This window comes from Felis catus, chromosome D1 (assembly GCF_018350175.1).
Source record: "Felis catus isolate Fca126 chromosome D1, F.catus_Fca126_mat1.0, whole genome shotgun sequence".
In the NCBI taxonomy this organism is placed as follows: domain Eukaryota; kingdom Metazoa; phylum Chordata; class Mammalia; order Carnivora; family Felidae; genus Felis; species Felis catus.
This window is the reverse complement of record NC_058377.1, coordinates 32,095,919-32,118,207: the sequence shown is the minus strand read 5'-3', so window position 1 is coordinate 32,118,207 and position 22,289 is coordinate 32,095,919. Positions and strand designations below refer to the sequence as shown.

At 43.5% G+C, this 22,289-nt stretch overlaps 1 protein-coding gene and 1 long non-coding RNA gene across 10 annotated transcripts in view; both read right to left on the bottom strand.

Annotated features, from left to right (window-relative positions):
- The window catches only part of LOC123380412 (transport and Golgi organization protein 1 homolog), a 91,595-nt gene that overhangs the window by 25,977 nt on the left and 43,329 nt on the right, over nucleotides 1-22,289 (bottom strand). For 2 of the 9 annotated variants that reach the window (XM_045038561.1, XM_045038563.1), the window contains 17 exons: nucleotides 21,792-21,923; nucleotides 17,910-17,931; nucleotides 16,877-16,965; nucleotides 16,560-16,622; nucleotides 15,752-15,818; nucleotides 15,449-15,587; nucleotides 13,592-13,693; nucleotides 12,848-12,908; nucleotides 12,706-12,741; nucleotides 12,558-12,625; nucleotides 12,339-12,433; nucleotides 11,254-11,330; nucleotides 9,657-9,801; nucleotides 8,703-8,779; nucleotides 6,998-7,136; nucleotides 5,926-6,028; nucleotides 5,261-5,431 (listed from right to left, as the gene is read on the bottom strand). In XM_045038561.1, coding sequence (XP_044894496.1) covers nucleotides 5,392-5,431; nucleotides 5,926-6,028; nucleotides 6,998-7,136; nucleotides 8,703-8,779; nucleotides 9,657-9,801; nucleotides 11,254-11,330; nucleotides 12,339-12,433; nucleotides 12,558-12,625; nucleotides 12,706-12,741; nucleotides 12,848-12,908; nucleotides 13,592-13,693; nucleotides 15,449-15,587; nucleotides 15,752-15,818; nucleotides 16,560-16,622; nucleotides 16,877-16,965; nucleotides 17,910-17,931; nucleotides 21,792-21,923 — 1,455 coding nt within the window. In that variant the 3' untranslated portion in view covers nucleotides 5,261-5,391. Of the gene's footprint in view, nucleotides 1-4,629; nucleotides 5,238-5,260; nucleotides 5,432-5,925; nucleotides 6,029-6,997; nucleotides 7,137-8,702; nucleotides 8,780-9,656; nucleotides 9,802-11,253; nucleotides 11,331-12,338; nucleotides 12,434-12,557; nucleotides 12,626-12,705; nucleotides 12,742-12,847; nucleotides 12,909-13,591; nucleotides 13,694-15,448; nucleotides 15,588-15,751; nucleotides 15,819-16,559; nucleotides 16,623-16,876; nucleotides 16,966-17,909; nucleotides 17,932-21,791; nucleotides 21,924-22,289 lie in introns of those variants that run through there. The other 7 variants (XM_045038562.1, XM_045038567.1, XM_045038564.1 and 4 more) reach the window with 7 other exon arrangements.
- LOC123380416 lies at nucleotides 1,867-4,628 on the bottom strand. Its single transcript, XR_006586148.1, has 2 exons — nucleotides 2,111-4,628; nucleotides 1,867-1,967 (listed from the first exon to the last, which is right to left on the bottom strand). It is a non-coding gene; the product is annotated as an uncharacterized LOC123380416 (long non-coding RNA).

Here is a 22,289-nt window from a genome sequence, read left to right as displayed (position 1 = left end):
CAAACTTGCACCAGCATTCTTCTCGAAGTTAGAACAAGCAATCCTAAAATTCATATGGAACCACAAAAGGCCCCAAATAGCCAAAGTAATTTTGAAGCAGAAGACCAAAGCAGGAGGCATCACAATCCCAGACTTTAGCCTCTACTACAAAGCTGTCATCATCAAGACAGCATGGTATTGGCACAAAAACAGACACATAGACCAATGGAATAGAATAGAAACCCCAGAACTAGACCCACAAACGGATGGCCAACTCATCTTTGACAAAGCAGGAAGGAATATCCAATGGAAAAAAGACAGTCTCTTTAACAAATGGTGCTGGGAGAACTGGACAGCAACATGCAGAAGATTGAAACTAGACCACTTTCTCACACCATTCACAAAAATAAACTCAAAATGGATGAAGGACCTGAATGTGAGACAGGAAACCATCCAAACCCTAGAGGAGAAAGCAGGAAAAGACCTCTCTGACCTCAGTCGTAGCAATTTCTTACTTGACACTTTCCCAAAGGCAAGGGAATTAAAAGCAAAAATGAACTATTGGGACCTCATCAAGATCAAAAGCTTCTGCACTGCAAAGGAAACAATCAACCAAACTAAAAGGCAACCAAAGGAATGGGAAAAGATATTTGCAAATGACATATCGGACAAAGGGCTAGTATCCAAAATCTATAAAGAGCTCACCAAGCTCCACACCCAAAAAACAAATAATCCAGTGAAGAAACGGGCAGGAAACATGAATAGACACTTCTAAAGAAGACATCCAGATGGCCCACAGGCACATGAGAAGATGCTCAATGTCGCTCCTCATCAAGGAAATACAAATCAAAACCACACTCAGATATCACCTCATGCCAGTCAGAGTGGCCAAAATGAACAAATCAGGAGATTATAGATGCTGGCGAGGATGTGGAGAAACAGGAACACTCTTGTACTGTTGGTGGGAATGCAAACTGGTGCAGCCACTCTGGAAAACAGTGTGGAGGTTCCTCAAAAAATTAAAAATAGACCTACCCTATGACCCAGCAATAGCACTGCTAGGAATTTACCCAAGGGATACAGGAGTGCTGATGCCTAGTGGCACTTGTACCCCAGTGTTTATGGCAGCACTTTCAACAAGAGCCAAATTATGGAAAGAGCCTAAATGTCCATCAACTGATGAATGGAGAAAGAAATTGTGGTTTATATACACAATGGAGTACTACATGGCAATGAGAAAGAATGAAATATGGCCTTTTGTAGCAACATGGATGGAACTGGAGAGTGCGATGCTAAGTGAAATAATGCATACAGCGAAAGACAGATATCATGTTTTCACTCTTATATGGATCCTGAGAAACTTAACAGAAACCCATGGGGGAGGAAAAGGAAAAAAAAAAGAGGTTATAGAGGGAGGGAGCCAAAGCATAAGAGACTCTTAAAAACTGAGAACTGAGGGTTGATGGAGGTTGGAGCAAGGGGAGGGTGGGTGATGGGTACTGAAGAGGGCACCTGTTGGGATGAGCACTGGGTGTTGTTGGAAACCAATTTGACAATGAATTGCATATTTAAAAAATAATAAATAAAATAAATAAAAACATTAAAAAATTCTACATTTATGAATTTAATGTGCAATCTCCTAATTTTCCATATAGGATGTACATTTTTCTTTCAACTACATGTGGGATTTTCTCAGGACTAAAACATCTAATGTATGCATATACACAAAATATCAAATGAAGAAATCCACTCTAACGAAATGAAATCATACTGGTGAACATAGGTTACATTTTTTATGGCAGTACTCAAGGTGGGGTGATATTTTCAACTGGGGGGGGGGAGTTAACAGACACGTACACCACAAATCTTGAAGTTACAGCAACTTGCCTGCGCATCAGAAGGTCTGTCTTCTTTCTTACAGGGACAGAAAGGAGCCTTGAAAGTATGTGTGGTGAATGTAAAACTCAGGCAGGTCTGTGAATCTCTGACTGAGAAAATGAGAAAGAAAGGGGAAAAAAAAAGTGGAAATGTATCGAACAGGGTATCTAAGCATCAATTTTCATAAAGAAAAAATACCATCAGGCTTTTTCTTCTAAAATTGATTCAGGATGTTTGTTTGGTACAGTCTTACCCATACTGAGAAGTGGCCTTGGTATGTTCTTTGACCATGAGCAGTCTGGGAGGGACGCCGTGAATCTGCTTTTAGTAAAACTGCAATCAATTTAAAAGTATTTCAGATGTTCACGAGTTCATGAGAAATCAGAAAACATGCCAAATCTCAACTGAAAAGGGGATAAGGTAACGAGGATGTTTTTAAGATATTATTGATGAGATTCCTTCCAAAGAAGAGAAGAGAGGATAACTGTAACAAATTCTGTTGCAGGAATAATATTGAACATTCAAGAAACGGGCGGTTCCCGACACAACATACCTGTCAGGTTTCCAGTTGTTTCCAACGACTACAACATTGTTGGGAAAAAATCCCCACTGAAAGTTCATAAAAGCATGTGCGATGTGGAGGGCACATTGTGTTTTCATCTCTCGCTCTGGTTCCGGCAGGACTCGGAGAGTGGGTCTCAGCTCCTTCTTCTAGAAGGTCCTGAGAGTCAACATTTGGCGGCTTCACTTCCCAACTGAATGCGCCTCCTGTTCCTCCGAATTTGGGTCAGGCTTTCTCCCCCGAAAGAGGCCTGACCTGGAACAAACCAACCCCAGCCTCTCTGACATGGCGTCACGGGATCCCATGAATCCACGGATCCTCCAGGGAAATACCGGCAGGGGAAATGAGGAACAAACCACGGAACAGCCCAGAAAAAGCGAGGGACTGTGCCGCCAACCGACCACCCGCGCTTCCGGGGAAGCCGCCCAGGCCCTGCCTCCCCCGCCTCGGGACTCAGCCCCACCACCTAGGAGACGCCAAGGGGCTGCGAAGCCTCCAGGGTCTCCCCCAGGCCCGGGGACGGAACCTGCTGGAAACGCAGCTCTGGCTCTTTGCCCACACTCAGAGGCACTGGGTCCTCAGAAGCAAGGAAGCCTTCCCAGCCCCGAGGCGCCCTGGATCAGAAAAGCCTGGTTAGTGGGCGCCTTCTCAGGCCATCACTGCCCACGCAGAGGCCCGGCCCCTCCCTGGGCGTGGTGCGTGCGCGCCCTCTGCCGGCCGCCATGGGAATTCCGCAATGCTCAAGGCCATGGCTGCTCAGCTGGAAGTACTGAGAGTGCAGCTGGTCCAGTGAAGCCTGTTCTCCTGATCGGGAAGGGTCTTACCGAAGGGCTTGCTTGGGACACGAAGAAACCTTTTCCTTCTCCTTTTTACTGAGTGAAGAATGAAACCGAATTTATTGACGTAATGATATCATGTGTAATGCTTTAAGCAGCATTCACAGAAATAGACACCTGCTGACCTACAGATTATGGTGTTTAGCACCATAATACTTGGGTTAAATAAAAAAGTTGACACCTCTGAGAAAGAGATACAGGCTTCCAGCTATGGAATGAATAACTCATTGGGATCCAAGGTACAGCCCATAGAATAGCGTCAATCCTGTAAGAAAGCGTTGCATGCTTTCGCAATATAGCTACCCTTAGGTACCTGGAGAGCGTAATGTATACACACGGAATCACCATGATATATGCCTGAAACTGATACAACATGGTGAGTCTCCTATATTTCAATTAAAAATGACAAAATTTTTAATTTCTCCTTCACCATCAAAAATTATTTCTAATTGAGAACATATGAAATTCCATTTATACCACATTCTCTAACGTCAACATCTTGATGTTGAGAGCTTATTTTTCTTGTCAGTAATGTCTTTGAGGACACAAATGGGACAAGGTCAGAATGTGCATCTAGAGGGAGCTACACATCTGGTATAAATTTCCTGCCTCTATATGGGTAATTTCAATGAAAAGTGCTTTAGGGACGAAGATGGATGAAATCATTTCCATCAGACTCATAGGTAGATAATTGTGCCTTCAAATAATAATTGCCATCTCTTCATATCAGAGGAAGGCTGGGTGAAGATATAGGTTTCTCTTTTGATCTAAGAGAAGGCTGTGGTGTTTTAAACTGCTCACCTACCATCCAGAATCCAGAGATTAGCAGCCCTCGGCCTTCTGCTCTGTGCAGCCCTGTCCAGGAAACGGCACCACATCTCCTGTGTCCCCCTCTCCCCTGTCATGTTTTAGCTCAGGCCCTGATCACAGTGGATGAGAATCCTGTTTAGAGAAGCTGCTCATGCTGACCTTTACTGGAGCACGGCTGTTCCCAGCCACCGCAGGGAAGCATGTGGACAGCCAGATTTTGAGCCCTTGGTGGCCCAGCCATGACCCCAACGTGGATGGAAGGCTGGTTGCCTCCATAACCTGGGAGGAAGGAGGGCCAAGCAGGAGTCAGGGGCTCTGGGGCAGAACGCATGGGCTTTGAGGACCTGGAAAGAGTCACATGCTTACACCCAACTCCTCCTTGGTGGTGCGGAAGGAATGGGTATCATGTCATTGACTTCTGCCCTGCCTGGCCCTCAAAAAGGAAACAGTAGGGGGTGGGGCGACTTGGTAGCTCAGTCACTTAAGTGTCCCACTTTGGCTCAGGTCATGATCTCAGGATTTGTGAGTTTGAGCCCCACGTCGGGCTCTGTGCTGACAGCTCAGAGCCTGGAGCCTGCTTTGGATTCTGTGTCTCCCTCTCTCTCTGCCCCTCTCTCAATTGTGCTCTGTCTCTCTCTCACTCAAAAATAAACATTGCATCAAAATAAAAGATAAAAACAGAAAACACTGAGAGGAATATGGGCCATTATAAGACTCACACCCACAACTGCTACCATGAGTCTACCTCAGCTCCCACCTGGATTGGTGCTACCGTGAGGTAGCTGGTACGTGGGGAAATCCACAACGTGTGGATTCATGCAGGGTTTCCTCACTGTTCTACCCGAGACACTGCTGACCCCTCATCCATGTCTTGCAATCACGAATCAGCCATGTCCTGGGGGCTGATAGCTGCCCTGCTGATCACCACACACCACGGTGAGTAGGAAGTGCCACGTGCTTGCGAGGATCTATTGACGAGTGAACACAACTGTCACCAGATCTGGAGGAAGCTTGTGGCCACCACCCCAGAAGGAACCAGCGGGACATGTGCAGTCAATACAATTCAAACAGTCACTTATCTTCTGCCCCTATTACTGTAGATTCTCCCTGTTTGTGACCGTGTGTACAGGGGTCACACTGTGTACATCAACACAGAATGACCGTAGGTCCTCCTGGAAGCAGATAATGACAGAGATACAGAACTGTGATGGGTTTATTAAGGGAAACGAGGAAAAACAAAATAGAGGGGACAGGAATGGTCAGGGAAAGAATTCAGTCAAATATGCATACCAGACAACTTTTCTAAATATATCACATCACCACAGCCTATTGGTCATAGTTCAGGGTCCACGAAGTTCGCATTCTCCTGTAAGGCAACGAGATTTTGGGTTATTGCAATGGGATCTTGTGTTCTCCTCTATGTATTTTGTCTTCAACAATATATCTGTGGCCTTGGATGAACACTTAATTGTGTGGCTGCATCTGTGTGTGTACCTCTAAGGGATTAGGACTGTCTTCAAATCTTAGATATAGATCCCTGAATGTACACAGTATCACAGTTATCTTTTTCTTTTTCATAAAGTAGGACCTGAATTTTAAAAGAAAAAACACAGGGGTCTTTGCCGTATTTTTTGAAACAGGGATTGCCAACCTCTCAGCCTCAGGCATTACACTCTTAGTTTCATGAAATTGAATGAACATCTGTTGAGGACCTTCTGTGTGGAGATACATTCATTTCCACCCTGAGAAGGGTGAGTGTCCACTCCTCCCATACATTTTACAAATTCCTTAAGTGCTTCTCACCTCTTCATCGTACTGACCTCAGAAACCAACATTGTCCCTGTTTCTCAGATTACAAACCTGAGGCTCTGAGATGACCGCCGAGAGCTGGTGTTAGAGCTGACACAGCAGGAACACAGGCAAAACCTCAGGAGATTGCGAGGGAACTTTCGGAGACGCAAACCTGCAGGCAGGGTGGTGACAGCAGACGCAGGGGGTGGTGACCAGAGTTCAGCAGGGGCGGCTCCTCCTCACCCCTGACTTCCCCACCAAGAGTCTGACTCAGGCTGAAGGCCAAGGAAGCGGCACAGCTGATCTACAACCTGCCTTCACATTTAGTCTCACTGAGACACGCTAACTTAGGCAGACAAGCATTTCCTAAGTTTAATTTCCTAAATCTTCCAGAACATTCTTCAAACATGTCCAGACCCTTCAGAAGACCAAGGGAAACAACAAACTTTATTTAGATTATGAACTAGGTGCACTGTGGTAACGTTGACATTTCAGAGATGATGACTGCATTCTACATTGTGGTTGAACCCGTGCAGCAGTCCTTTGCAGACTTCACACTGTCCTCATGCTCCCTTCCCAGTGTGTGGGCCCTGCCAGAAATGGCCTCCAAGTCCATCCTACTGACCCCAACGCCCTCCCCTCTGCACCTCCTCAAACTCTGCTTGCTGTGCTCAACTTCCCTTCTATTCCTGCGTGATTCAAGTTTCCCCCAGTTTTGCACTGGATCCTTCACTGGTACTTCCACTATGGTGACCACAAGGTCTGTGTCATATAATGCATGTGCCCCCTTTCAGACGGGACACCTGAGGCACCTACACTTAGGGGTGCATCTCATCCTTCACGGAGCTCAAAGCATTGTGTCTTTCAGACAGGCACCAGTACTCCTGATACATCTGCCTTTGTGTAAAACTCCTCTTTCTTGTAGACAAGAGAAACCTACAGCTGACCTCATTACAGGGAAATGACACAGCCCATTGTACACTATGTCCTGAGAAACTTGAGATATGTGACACTGTCCTCAGGCAGGCTTGCAGTTGAATTGCCAAGCCCTCACAAGCATCCCTACATCATTCCCACCAAGTCTTTCACCAAGAAGACGAATACGCTTTATCAGTCCCTCATCCAGTTCAGGTCATCTTACCAAATTTAGTACGTGGAGGAGCTGGTGGAGGAGGCGGAGGTGGCCCATCGCCCGTGACTGGTGGTGAAGGGTGGTCCATGGGGGACAGCCTGCAAGGCGATCCTGGGGAAGGACCAGGCCCTCTTGCATTCATAATGGCCTGCAGAACAGAAAAGAAAGCTATGTTCATAGGACAGAGCAAAGCACCAACACCAGCAAAAAGTGGCAACCCAAAGAAGCAGTGCTCATCTCCTGCCAGCTTGCCCACCACCAGGTTCCAAGAGGGCAGCATCAGCGCCAAAATCTCTACCCATACTTTGAGTTCCACTTATAGCTTTGGGGGAGGGGAACGGATGCTATGGGGACAAACCAGTGTTCCCACATGTGTGCAAATGTAGAACAGCAAGCTCTTATCCGAGAGGATTTATGGAATGAGTACCAAATTAATAAAATAGCATATTCCTGATAGGAAGGCATTTAAGTCCAGAATCGCCTTCCACCCCGCATCCGCCTCCACCACAGAGGCTGCTTATTTGTATGTGAAGAACTACAGATTGAGAAGGAATGACAATCCCAGGCTCCACACATGGAATCATAGCCCTCGTGGCTCAAAGCTCTGCCTCTAAGCCCCCGCCTGTGCCCGATCTGCTTCTCTCCCGACAATGAGGTCTTCTCCTCTCTGCAAGTGCTATCCATGGGCACAGAGACATGTTGGGGGATGGGGATCCTGAGGTCATGCAGAGAACCTCGAAAAGCATGTTCTTAGAGAAACATGTTACCTATACATGTTAGGTAGGCTGAGCTAATTTATTTTCATTCAGTGGTACTTCTCAGTTAACTACAGTACAACTCGCAGGGTACTTTTGTTCTCTGAAAAAATAAGCTGAAATTCTAACTAACAGAATTAACACAAATACACTTTCGTTTTTGCTGTACATCTCCATGTTTCACCTGTAACAGTGACACAGGACACAAGAGAACGTGCTCATGTGAACACAAAGGACACAGTGGAGAATTACAATGCAGGTAATTACGGATTGTCTCTCTTCACCACCCATGTAGCCATGCGTGTTTTCTAGGACAAATATGTCACCTCTTGGAGTTCAGAATATGTATACCCAGGGCACAACTGAAGAGATTCCAGACAGCACATTTACAAAAAAAAAAAAAAAAAAAAAAAAAAAAGAAAAAAAAAAAGAAAAAAAGGCTGAATGTTGATGGGTATTAAATTTACTTTGTCTAAGACCACTCTAAATGACACATACAAAAATATAAGTTGGAGTGAAGGCAGTTTGCATTTTCAAAACATAAGGATAACTGCCGATTTTCTGAACACATTAATCCCCTAGAAAGAAACAGAACAGGAAGAAACAGCAAGAGCAATGATTCCACACTGAGGAGGTCCAGAAAAAATAAGTCATGCCAAAAGACTTCCAGGTGGAGTGTGGTCTCTTCCTCCCTGGGTTATTTCCAGGTATATACCAGAAAAGCCCTTGGGTGCTCAGCCCTAGGCACGATTGGTTCTAAACCTTCCACAAGGAGGTGACAGGCAGAAAGTAGAGAACCCCATAGACACTTGGGTTAAGGCTGTGCATTTGGAAAATGAGAAAAACAAGCAGACATATCATACAACACACAAAACAGACACAAAGCCGGGAGAGAGCGCTGAACAGAAAAAGGAGGGTTTTGCCAAAGAGTTACAACTGAAAATGTCCACAGCATTTACCTTGTCCTCCGTGATCCTTTTGGTAGAGTCAGTGTTGTTGTTACTCACAGGAGCAACATGTGGATCTGAAAAAGGCCCTAGAAGGGATGGAGGTTTATTCTGCTTTGAGTAGATTGTGCAGAGATTAAAAAAAAAAAAAAACCAAAAACACAAAAACAAACAAAACAAAAACCCCAAAAAACAAAAACCACTCTCCTCATTCCTCAAGCAACTTAAACTCTTTGGCCCAGTCAGATCCCAAATCACATGCACAGGGTATCCCACATGCTTCAGGTGATCCCAAGGTAAAGGGAGAGCCATTCTTTAAACTCTGATGAAGACCCATAAAAGCCCTGGTTCAGGTGTTTTCATAACTCCTCAAACAACTGTGGATGACTGGGGCTCAACTGGATGGATATACGTTAGGCTGCGCCTCATGCCTCCCACCGCCCAGCACATGGACTGTGTATGGCACACATCTGCTGAAGCGCTATGCCTGCTTTTCTGCATACAGCCCCATTCCATCTCCACAAGAGACACCTGTACCAACACAAGGTGGGGGAAATGACACAAGGATGATAAGTCAATCGTGAGACACTCAAGGAATGTGGTGATGATGGCAGGCATTTTCCTTGCGTTGCAATGGTCTGTGGTACCACCTCTGCACCTTGTACAAGACTCAACTACGGGGCGCCTGGATGGCTCAGTCGGTTAAGCGTCCGACTCCGGCTCAGGTCATGATCTCACAGTGCGTGAGTTCCAGCCCCACGTCGGGCTCTGTGTTGACAGCTCAGAGCCTGGAACCTGCTTCAGATTCTGTGTCTCCCTCTCTCTGACCCTCCCCCATTCATGCTCAGTCTCTGTCTGTCTCAAAAATAAATAAACATTAACAAATTTCTTAAAAAAGATTCAACAACAACAAAAATTAGATGAAGGTTCTTAGCAAGCCAACTCATACTGCCCAGATCATCTTACCAAGTGGTGCAGGTGGAGGGTTTCGGGATGGTCCCGAACCTGGCACAGGAGGTGGATGTGCACAGGAGATCATACGGTGGCCTCTAGGGTAGGGTGTGCAGAATCTTCCAGTTGATGGAGGAGGTCGCCACGGATCCACACTGCCCTGCAGAACAGAAGTGACAGCTATGTGCAGATGCCACACAAGAGAACCAATCCCCAAAGCAGCTGAAACCCATAGAAGTACGGGTCAGCACCTGCCCCCTTCTCTGCCACCAGGATCCGAGAGAGTAGCATCAGTACCTGAAAACTCTGTCCCTGCCACTGGGTACCACCTACAGCTTAGGCAACTAAACGCAGGCGGTTAAACTACTGTCACCACATGTCCCTGCCCAGGTCTGAGAATTTAGAACAAAATGATGCCATCTTACAGGATTAAATAAGTAATTCCAAACTAATGAAGCAGCATATTCCAGACAGGCGGACATCCATGTCCAGGATCACTTTGCATCCCTCCACTACAGGGACGGCAAAAGCTCTGTTTTTGGCTTATTCCGAACACAGAAAAATGGACTGCAAATACACAGCTCATTCTCTGCACATGAAATCACAGCTACTCTTGGGGACAAGTTCTGCCTGCCGGCCCCACTCTTGGCCCCCTCTGCTTCCCTCGCTGAGAAAGAGGTCTTCCTACTTTCTGCAAGTGCTGTCAAAGGCCAAGAAACCACTCGGGAGTTGGGGATGCCTGGAGTCTTGTAGGGGACCTGAGGAAATGTTTGCTGTGCGGAACATATTACACATCAATGAGTACTAGGCCCCCAAGTGTTCACCTGAATTCATAAGGAATTCTGGTTTTGTGTACACTACAAGACACAGAGTAATACATCGTATGGGAAAAAAGAGGCAGACATTCAGGAAACAGAATTAATGCAAATGTGTTTTGACTTTGGTATACACTTCCAGGGATGTGTCATGAGCGATGGTATCAGCTCTAACCCTGACTGGAGACACAAGAGAACCTGCTTATATGAATAAAACTGAAGGACCTTGTGTTCAGAATACTTTTACCTAAGATACTGCTTGAAAGGCTTCCAAACACTTCATTTACCCATGAAGACGTGAAGGTGGTGAGTTATGACAATGACGTTGTCTAAAACCATCATAAATTGTACAAGGCACACAATATAAAGATGGAGGGAAGTCTTTTCACGTTTACAATGAACAGACAGTCTTCACACATGAATAGTGAGACCAGAAAGAGGAAAATAACAACAACACTGATCCCACAGAGAGGTAGTGTGTTAGGAGTCAACAAGCTTAGAGACTTTGCTATAGAGTGCAGTGTATCTTCCTGTTGTTGTTATTTTGAACACAAGGGAAAAGCCATAAAGGTGGTCAACTTCTAAGTTCCTTTGGCTACTAAACTGACCAGAAAAAAGATGACAGGCTGAAAAGAAAGCAGCCTGTAGACTCTTGGGTGAAGGCTGTGCATTTGGAAAATATAAACAGGCAGACATATCACACAACACACAAAACAGGGATAAGGCCGCAGAGCATGCTGTTCCACAAATGAGGGTTTCCTGACAGACTTACAACTGAAAATGTCCACAGCATTTACCTTGTCCTTCTCGGCATTGTTGGTAGACTGCTTGTAGTTGTGACTCATGGGAGTGACACCAGCTTCGGCTGAAGGCTCTAAAAGGGATAGAGGTTTACTCTGATTTTAGTAGACTGTGCAGAATTCACACAAACACCACATTTTGTGTCGTGTTAAACTCTTGCCCACACTCAGGACCAGGAGGAGAGGCAGAGAGTAACCCACAAGCCTCAGTTGACCCCAGTGATAAGGGGGAGATCTATCCCATCATATCTTAATGAAGAAACCATAGGGTCCTGGCTCATGTTCTTCATAATTAGTCAAATAACTTTCAACAGGGCAGCTCAAAGAGAAATCAGGAAATCGTCACCAAAACAGCCATTTCTCAATACACATGAGGGGTAATAACTCAGCATCTCATTTCAGATAAAAATTAAAACGAGAGCGTCAGTTGGTGGATAACATCAAAAAACCCTCCACAGAAGAGCATGGGTGTGTTTCTTCTGACTCCAGGCAAATTGTTCAGTCTTTCAGCTTATCTATAAGCTGCCTTCCACGTGGGAGCCGGTATTATGTAACTATTTCTGAATGGAACTGAACTTGACTGATATTATATTAAGGAGTAAAGGAAAACTATGGATGTTTAGCAGTGAAGCCGCAGAGGTGCACTGATAACATCAGAGGGCGAAGCCATTTGGAGCTTGGATTCAGGAATGTAGGTCTACAGTTCACAACAATAAAAATAAAGGAACATTAAAAATAGTCAATAAATGACCTTCTCCTCAAATAAACTAAAGTCTTCACATTGAGTCCGGGTGGGAAGAAGGATGAGGCCCCTGTCCTATCATCCTTTCCAGGCTCTTCAGACAGGGGGATGCTAGAGGAGGTGGGAGGGTCACAGTCAGAGGAGGGGCATGAGCTCCAACAGTCCCAGGGACAAGTGCCTCACTGCTTGCAGTACCAGAGGAGAACACCCTTCTGTCACCCCTTCAGACCACCTGCTGTCCTTAGTGTTTGTGGTTCTCTCCAGGACACACGATGATCACCCACAGGAAAAGGCTCTGCCACAGAAATTAGGCTGCTGCACATCACCACGTGCTCCTTACCTCTCCTCGGAGCGTTCTGCATCTCTGGACCTCCAGGCATTGGTCTCCACCTCCTGTATGCCTCAACCAGCCTCTCTCCTTCCATCCCAACCAGTCTTGGATACAGAAAAAGAATGGACTTCCATAAGAGTTGCAATGCCACGTCCTCTGACTACACACTAAACGGCACCGCTGTCATCCCTCAAAACACCCATAAAAACTCATGTCACGCTCCCACACCTGTATTTCAAGCGGGCGATCTCCCGGCTCTGTCCCGCCATTTTCGTCTCCCAGATCTGAGTCTTGATCTAGGGGAGAAAAACACATCCACCTTCAGTCGTGCCAGACTGTGCACCAAAGAGAGAGGAGGAAAAAGGAAAACACTTACCCAGTTTTCCGCAGCATTACGCTCATAAACTGCGACCTGAAAAAGCAACAATGAAAAGTCCATGTTTGGGAATTCCAAGGGCCACTACACTCAACCACATGAGGTACTAAGGGTTCAATATGTCAGGCAGAACTCACGTTACCTGGTGTGTGAAGGTGAGTTCTGCCTTCTGCAGCTGTTCTCGTGTTTGTTCAATTTCCTGTCTGTGAGATACAATTGTTTTCGTCAAATAAGGCCTAATATTAGGTAGGATTATAAATAATCTGCTCATGTTCCCGTCATCCTCATATCTTTCCCCAATACAATTTATCCTTTCACATGAAACACTTTTCACACAATTATAAATGTACAGAACCAAAGCTATTGTTCCATCTCCTTACTCATTATTCCATGCCCGTAGGGTTCAGAGGTCATAGAATTCTTTTCCATTTGCAATCTTGCCCTAATTCATCATGTGACAAGTGACTTTCATCATAAAGCCAACATAAAGTTCTATTCTCCTTTAACTTGTGTACTCACCAGGTTTCCTAGGGTTGCAAAGACCAGGACCATCAGATGGTACTACCTTGTTGATGGATAGGATTTCATCCTATGACACACTGCTTTCCTCTAGATTATGACAACTGACACCACCCCTCAGGAACGTTGGCATGGATGAAGTTTCTACATGGGCAGGTCAATGCTGGAGACCCAGAAATGTTTAGTAGCTTAATTGTTTTATTCTTTCTAATACTTATCTTTTCCTATCTGTTAATTCTCTACGGATACGTCCTCTGAATTTGTGTTTGTATTACTATATTCATGGAGTCTACCCATTGTACAAAGGTTAGAACTAAGAAACGAACAGGGGTTTCATGAGCCGCTGCTAATTAGTATCTGAACTCACTTGCACTTGTCTATGTCCCTTGTAGCTTTTTTCAGATTTTCCTCTGCAGTTGCCATCTGATTCTTCATTGCCACTAGTTCACAGTTTGTCATATCCAGATTCCTACGATGGGAAAGATACATACATAGTCCAGTAGCCAAGGTCCAGAAATTCTGCCTTTTTCCTTCTCAGCTCTCTTAAAGCCTAGATTCACATATCCCTATCCCCTCCCCCAACGATGCACAGACTGACAACACAGTCAGAGAAATGAAGACCCCATTTAATGGTAGAGAACATTCAACCTCCGTCTGCTGCCAAGTGGCCTACAATCAGAGCCGCCTTTCTAGTTCTCTGCTTCTACTCCTTCATCGTCAAGTCATCAAATAACATTGCACCTTGTGCCTTCCCAGAGTTGGTCTTTTGTTTGAGATGGAGAAGGCCTATTTCAGGTCAGTGTGAAAACCTGTGCCTGACCAACTGTACCCATTAGGATGAGGCAGGGGATCATCATTGCCTTACACCTCCATGGGGCAGTGCACTGAATCTCAGTCCAGAAGTTGTACCCTGACACAGACACTGAGCATGAAAGACAGCCTTCCAGGATATGGCTTCACCAGCATTGCAAATCACTCCCATACACCACTAAGGTTCAGGAGTGCAACCCCTGCCCACTCTTTCAAAGATCCTGGTGGAGGGAAAGGCCAATCTTAGAGTGGCAATATATGCTGAAATAGAACATGGTGTGAACTGTCCCACAGTCAGGCTGTTGTCTTCAGGAAACAGATTTCAGATGGAAAACTATCAACTTCATGGACTCAGTCTACTTTAACAAGACTCAGTTCATTGACAGTGAAGGCAGCAAAGGGAAATGCTTAGAAAGGCTGGTTTGCTGTGTTGCCCTCAGACTATTTTGTCCATGGTGTTGCTTTAAAGGGTTTCAACTTGGCACCGGATGTACTCAAGAATCACATGCAAAACTGAAAGACTGTTAGTAGTGGACACAAAAGCACTAGACAGAGAAAGGTACATGCATTTCCTTCTGGCCTCTCAGGGAGTCCTTCAGCAAATGTTTTCTGGGGGGGCTGTAATGTAGAGGCTCTGTTGTAAGGGGGTGAAGATAGAAAGGTGGTCAGGGTGCTCTACCTGCTCCCACAAAGAGCTTACAAATTAACAAAAACAACATGCCAGTGAGACAGAGCAGGCTCCACCCCGGGTGTGGAAAGGACTAACAGAAGCTGAGTCTCCAGGGAAGACAAGGAAGCATTTCCTTTTCAATGTGAATGAGGGGCTCTAAAGGCCCTCCTCCTGAGAACAAAAGGAAATACTGGACCAAAGAAGAAACATGCACCTGGTGCACCAAATTTCTAATGAACCCATGAAGACACATTTCATACGAGTCTCCCTTGCAGACTGGATGAAGAGATGCAGTACTGATGCCATCCCAACCCACAGTCTAGAAAGAAACTCCCATGGTTTCTGCAGCAAGATAAGTCAATGTTTTCCCTAAATATGTTTGACCCAAGTCTGGTGCTGAACAAAGATCACCTAATTCCCGGCTGATAAGACAATGGGATGGGATTGAAACCTATAGGCCAATGTAAATGGATCCAGAGGGGATCCTGTTATCAGTGTGCTTAATGCCAGTATCTTCCCTCTTCTACCCCAAGTACATGACACAAGAATGTGTGACAAGCACTAAGGACAGAAAGGAAAATGCAGGTTATAGGAAGCAAGGTAGGAAGGGCAGGCACAATTCTCCTGAATGCATTTGGCAAAAATACTCTGGATCCAATTCTAGAAGAAATATATTTATCTATAGCGGCCACCACATTCATTCATACAACAGTACTCGGGACCATTATCACATGAACGTCTTACTTTGCTGTAGCCATTTTTCTTTCTTCATAGAATTCATCAAGGACGTCTCCTCTCTCCTTCAGGCTTTTGGCTGTTTCTTCCCTGATTGCTTTAGTAGAACTCAAAGCATTACGAATGTCTTCCACGTCCTTTATCCTTGCTGTAAAAAAAAATGGTTATTTTGTGCATGTGCATATGACCTGAGACTTGGTTTTGGGGTGACAGGAAAAGGGCAACTAGTGTGAAGGCAAGAAGGCATTCTTTCCCTTCCCAATGCAAAGTCATTGCCACCATATGGGGATTTCTCCCCAACAGACAACATACCTTCCAGTGCACGTTTATTGGACCTCCAGGCTCTCAGTTCCTCCAACTGACCGTTTGCATCTTCTGACTTTAGGACACATATGAGAAAATACATTCAAGAAATAATGATCGCACAACAATGTGAGTGCAACAGGACTGTGCATGGCAACAAAGAAAGATCCTGGGGCATAAATACAACAAGGAGAAGGCAAAGAACATGGAAAATAGTTCCAGTCAAAGGGCTCACAAATGGCTTTCTTAGGAGAATATTCCTCTATGCACACTGAACGTTGTTGAGCATTAAGAGAAGAAGGCAGTATACAATTTGCTATTGCCCTTCATCTCTCAACTATCTTGGGGGATTTTCTCCCTATCTTGGAGGGCAGGTCTGAATGATGTGGTAATGACCTAGTTGTGAAAATAAAAGATACTTCCTAGTCCTTGAAATAGCAAACTCCTCATGGTGGTCCTAGTGAAATGCCAGCTGTGCAGATGGAGGTTTGTCTCCCAGAGGCCCACTCTCTACTATGGTAAACAGCAAGCGAATATGCTATGCTCACCTCACCCAATGAACAAAAAGCCTCCAAAGTCAAATTACAGTAAAAGCAGCCAACTCTTAGCACTCCCTGATTCTTGACATTCCTCTCTCTCTCTCTCTTTCTGATTGCAAGGTAGCATGTGCACTTTGAAGGGTGTCATTTAAAATTTTATTGAAGTGCTCAACTTTTCTGATGTTCTCCTTCAACAGAACATGTTGAATGAGTCATAACAATTCCTTAATTTTACTTGTGTTTTTAGAACGCAATCCAGGCAAAGAAAGGATTCTGACTTTCAACTTAAGAGCTTCAGCAGAGTGAATGTTACTTTCTCTCTTAGCTTCTTGAAGATGTATCTTTAATTCATTGATGTATATACAAAACAAATGAAAAAGGAATCAGAATTCAAAAATAGCATCGTGATAGATAAGCCTATGTCTGATGTGTGACTCCTTTCACAAATAAAAAGGTAGTTTTTTATTACATTTGTGAAGCTTGTCTTGAATTGGAAGTATATATAGAACACATGAAATAGGTCAGTAGGATGAACTACAAGAGGTAAAACTAATCAAAATGAAGTCACAAGAAATATTTGAAAGGGCAATGCTACCTTCTGTTCCCACATGGATATTGCTTCAGCCAGCTCTGTGTTTTCTTTCTCCAACGTGTTGCTCTTTGCAGTTTTTTGCTGTACATTAACTAAAAGGAGATAAAACAATTTTTAAGGTTGTCACCAAACCAGTGACATCAAATAATCCCACTGTATTAGCAGCACAGACACATGATCTGACACATGGGTGTAACTAACTTTTTAGCTTTCTCATTGTGCCTGAAGAAAGCAAGTTTCAGCAGCATTTTAAACCCAAGAAACCTCATTTCACTGAAATTCCTATACATGTAAGCTCTAGAACACTGACTCCTCTAACAGACACAAAGTGCAAACTCCTCTTACACTGGCCCAATGTGAGAGCTCTCATGCCCCGAGATCACTCTTCTCATCACCACCACCGCTGCATTTACAGTGATAAACACCAACCAGTCTTTGAGGGCCTGTTAAGTGTCAGGTAGCCACCTTGCCTCTCAACAGACAGCACCACAGAATCACCACAGTCCATGGGGTCCGTGCAGAATAGATTGTCCCCCATTTGCATCAAGTTCACTTTTCCCCTGGCATGAATGGCTCCCTCCACCTCAGACTCAAAACCTTGGTTTAACCCTCTCCTGCGACACACACCCTGCCTGGCAATACCTGGCTTCTTCTCTAAGCTTAGGCTTCTTGACAGACTCAAAGAGGGTTTTCTCATCTTCACATTTCACCAAAAGCCAGGTCATGGCAAAGTACTCACTCCACACCTCTGGCTCATATCATCACTTCTGTCCTAATCATTTCTATGCAAAATTACACTCATTCTGTTCTCCTTCCTCCTGTGCTGTTTTCCTCCCCTGGTCTCTTGTCTTAAGAGAGGCAAATCCCTCCACATTGTCCCTTAGCCTCTAACAGGGAAGAGAAAGATTTTCAAGAGTTAACAAGTCAATTAGACATCAGAAGTCACCATATTTATCCCTAGTTAAAAACTTAAAACCCACACCAAACACGAGTAATGAAAAAAAATTACAAAGACTACTCAAACCTAAAATCTTACCTGGATATACTGGAGGCTCTGTCTGAGAGAGGAAGAAACAAAATTAAGTTTGAGGTCAAAACATAGTAAGAGTAAAAACTTATTCTTCCTGATAAAATACTGAAATGTCATCCAATGAAATTACAATGATCATTTTGGTCAGCATAATGAATGCATAACATTAATATAATAAAAAAGTAGAATTTCATATTTAGTTCATGATTCTTTATAAACCATGTCTGATAAAAGCATAAAGATTCAGAGCTTATTTTGACCAAAAGGTAGATTTACATTATATTAAATAAATATCAAAATATTCAATTCTGTCAGTGCATAAGGCGGACAGTTTTACAAATACATAAATAAAATATTTGTCTGATTTTTTTTCTCTTGTAGTCAAACCCAATATCCACAATGAAGTCCAGAACCCAGGATCATTTGAAATGCCAAAAAAAGAAAAAAAGAAAGGGAGAGAGGAAGAAAGAGACAGACAGAGAGAGAGATAGAGAAAGAGAGAGAGATGGAGGGGGACGAGAGGGGGGCGAGAAGGAAAGGGAAGGGATGGGAAGGAGGAAGGAAGCGGCAAGGAAAGAAAAGGAAAACCTTTGTATGAAGACACGCTTCTTTCATTCTCTAGAAAGCTTTCTGAAATGTTACACAGGGTTGGCTGCTTTCCGAATCAATAAACAATTACAACATGTCAGGTGCTATGATTTTCCTAGATCACTAAAAACAGAGGGTCTTCCAAAAACACATCATCAGATGAGAAAGAGAGTGGAACATGGCTAGGGCAAAAGCACAGGCACCAAAAGAAATGATGGCTAACATTTCAAAAACAAAGCAAAAAGGGCTCCCGTTGAGAAGGTATAAGAAAAGCAAGAGGAACTTAATTCTTGTAAAGGCACTGGTCTAAGGCAAGGGTTAACAGTTTCCATACTGGAGACTTCTGGAAAAGTGAACCAAAGAGAGAACAGGTATTAGGGAGTAATGGTTGTCTGGGCAAAAGTAGACATAACAATTTAAAGCCTGACTGCACTAGGATTTCTATTTTCTAGGAGCACTAAAAGCACGTCAACCATGGAAAAAGACATCCTGTGATTGTCTTGTGTCCACTGAAAAGTAACAACCCTAAGATAATGACTGTGGGACTGAAGGATGCTTCCCCACTCCCAGCCCCTCACCCTTTGGAAAAGTGCCTTTATAAGCCTGGCACACCACCCTTTGGGGGAGCGATATTCCTCTTTCTCGGTGGCTCCGCTGTATACAACCTATCTCTAATAAACGCCACCTGCTTTGTTTCCCTTTCGATCAGTGTTCATTAGTAAGACACTGAGACTGGAGAACCTGGTCTGGGTGGTCCAGTAACACCCAGACCCAAGTCATCCCCTGATGAATTAGAGCTCAATAAAATCTAGGCAAGACTCTACTTTAACAAAAGGGAAAGACACATTTTCTTGATCTGTAGGACGTATATCCCTATTTGAAAGTTTTGAATGATGATGTGATGCTGAAGCAGGCCGCAACATCTTGCCAGGATATTGGAATATCATCATGGTATCAAAAAGTGAGTCATAAAAATGTTGTTATAGGAAAGTGTATCTACGGAGGGCAAACAGGAAACCATGGATAGTCCTTTAATGTCACATGTTTCCTTTCCTAAGCAGGGGAAATGGAAAGAGAGATGGCCTTACAAATACTTAATATGCATATTTTCTTTTTGAAGGGAAAGATTTCTAAATTGGCAGGAAAAGAGGAAAAACAGCCACTTATAAATAAACTCATGCTGTTCTGTTCTTGCTTAGAAGGCCTGCCCTCCAGGGGGCGCCTGGGTGGCGCATTCGGTTAAGCGTCCGACTTCAGCCAGGTCAGGATCTCCTGGCCCGTGAGTTCGAGCCCTGCGTCAGGCTCAGGGCTGATGGCTCGGAGCCTGGAGCCTGTTTCCGATTCTGTGTCTCCCTCTCTCTCTGCCCCTCCCCCGTTCATGCTCTGTCTCTGTCTGTCCCAAAAATAAAAAAATAAAAAAAGTTGGAAAAAAAATTTTTTTTAAAAGAAGGCCTGCCCTCCAGAGAAACTATTTCTCCAAAGCCTAATGGGGTTTTTCTGAAGACAAGCAATACAGATGAAGGGAAATACTCAACTACAGTGCTCTTCCTCCTTCCTGTCTCATAGGGGAGTAAACTCAGCCTAAAACCTAGGTAAAGACAAAACTTTACACTAAAAGCCTTCACCTCAGTTTTTTGAGACACGGACGTGACCCCAAGCTTCCCAAAAAACTTAACAAGGTACCCTAAAAGGAAAAACCACATATTTTGAACACAGAATGCAAGCATTAGAATCACACTTCCTATGGCAGAGATGGTGGGATAATCAGGCTGGGAATGTAAAACCGCTCTGATTAATAGGATAATGACTCTAATGGAAGAAGTAGTCAGTATGCAAGAAGAGGTGGTGAATGTGAGCACAGAAACGATAACTCTAGGATCCAAAAGGACTTCTAGAAATCCAAAACATCATAACAGAAATAAGGAATGCCTTTGTTGGATTTATTAACACACACAACACAGCTGAGGAAAGACTCAACAAGCAGAAGGAAATGTCAGCTAGAAACACCCAAAACAGAAACGCACACAAAAAAATTAAAAATACAACAGAGAAAATCCAAGACCAGTGTGACAATGACAAAAGGTGTAACATACACAAAATGGGAATACCTACTTATACGTTTGAAGTGAAAATGACTGAGAATTTTCCAAAATTAATGATAGTCATAAACCACAGATTCAGGAAACTCAAAGAATTTCAAGCAGGATAAATACCCCCCTCCAAAAAAACCAAACCAAACCAAAAACAAAACAAAACAAAACAAAACAAAACAAAAAACACAAGACTATCCCTAGACATATACTATTCAATCAAGAGAAAATTGAAAACAAAGAATTTTGGAAGAAGCTAAGGGGTAGTGTTGGGGGCTGGAGTTGCAGGGAGATGGAAGAAATAACACCTTACCCAAGAGGAACCAGGACAAAAAATACTCAGAATTCAGAAACGATGCAATCAAGAAGAATGAAATGTTTATACTGTTAAAAGAAAAGAACCCATCCACCTAGAATTCTGTGAACAATTAAATTGTCCTTCAAAACATGTACAAAATAAGGGAAATTATTGGAGATACTGAGGTCAATAATAAAGGCTTAATTCTCCAAGAAAACATAATCCTTAATGTACATGCATTAACAACAGAGTGCCAAAATACATGAGGCAAAAACTGATACAACTGATAGGAGAAGTAGACATATACATTATTAGAGCTGAAAGAATTCAACACCCTCTATCAGTCATTGACAGATTGAGCATAAAGATATTCAAATATAAGAACACAGTTGGACTGAAGTGCATCACCAATCACCTAGATCCATGACCATCTGTAGAACACTTTCTACAATAGAAAAATACACATTCTTCTCAAGCTCATATAGAACATTCACTGACACAGACCATATTCAGGGTCATAAAATACACCTTCACTTGAAGTCAACAAAATCATAGAAAATACGTTCTCAGAACACATATGTAAGCTAGACATCAATAATAGAAAGACAACTGAAAAGCTACAAAATATATGAGAGATATTCTAATAGAAGATAGAGAATAGAGATAGACTAGAGAAATTCTAAAAGAAGAGGGTCAAGGAGACATTTCACAGAATTGTAAAAATATGTCCATCTAAATGATAATGAATGTTGGAATTACTACAATTTGTGGGATGCAATGAATGCCGTGCTTAAAGGGAAATTTGAAGTACTGAGTGCATACAAATGGTCTAGTAAAAAATTTGTGCTTACCAAAAAACTTCTGCTTACTTATGCTTAAAAGCCTATCTGTAAGGTATTTTAGTATACTCACAGCAAGGACAACTCTCCAGAGGTAAATAAGACATGCACAAATTGCAACGGTGGCAGTAATAACGGCAAGCTTCCACAGAGTTCCGAAGACACGAGAGCCAAGACGGAAATGGTCAGCCAAAATATGGACAAGCTGAAATAATATTTGAGATAATGAGGAATAGCAAAGACATTTATAATATCTGTCACCAAGAATCATTTTTATAAACCTTCAACCAGCCTCCAGGAGGTTATAAGCACACCTCTCCAATGCCTCCTCCTGAAGGAGAGGGAGGACAGAAGGCTTACCAAGGAGCAGGGGCAAACCTGTAGGAGTGATGATTGTGTTTACGATCTTACTGTGGTGATGGCTTCATTGTTCCTTACCCTTTTAGTAGACAAGAAGTAAATGACTTCTGTTGTACATTCATGAAGTACCTGGATAAAATCCTTTGGAACATTTCCAAAAATACCCCAAAATTTACGGAAGGATGGGAGAAAGTAACAATGAAAATGTACT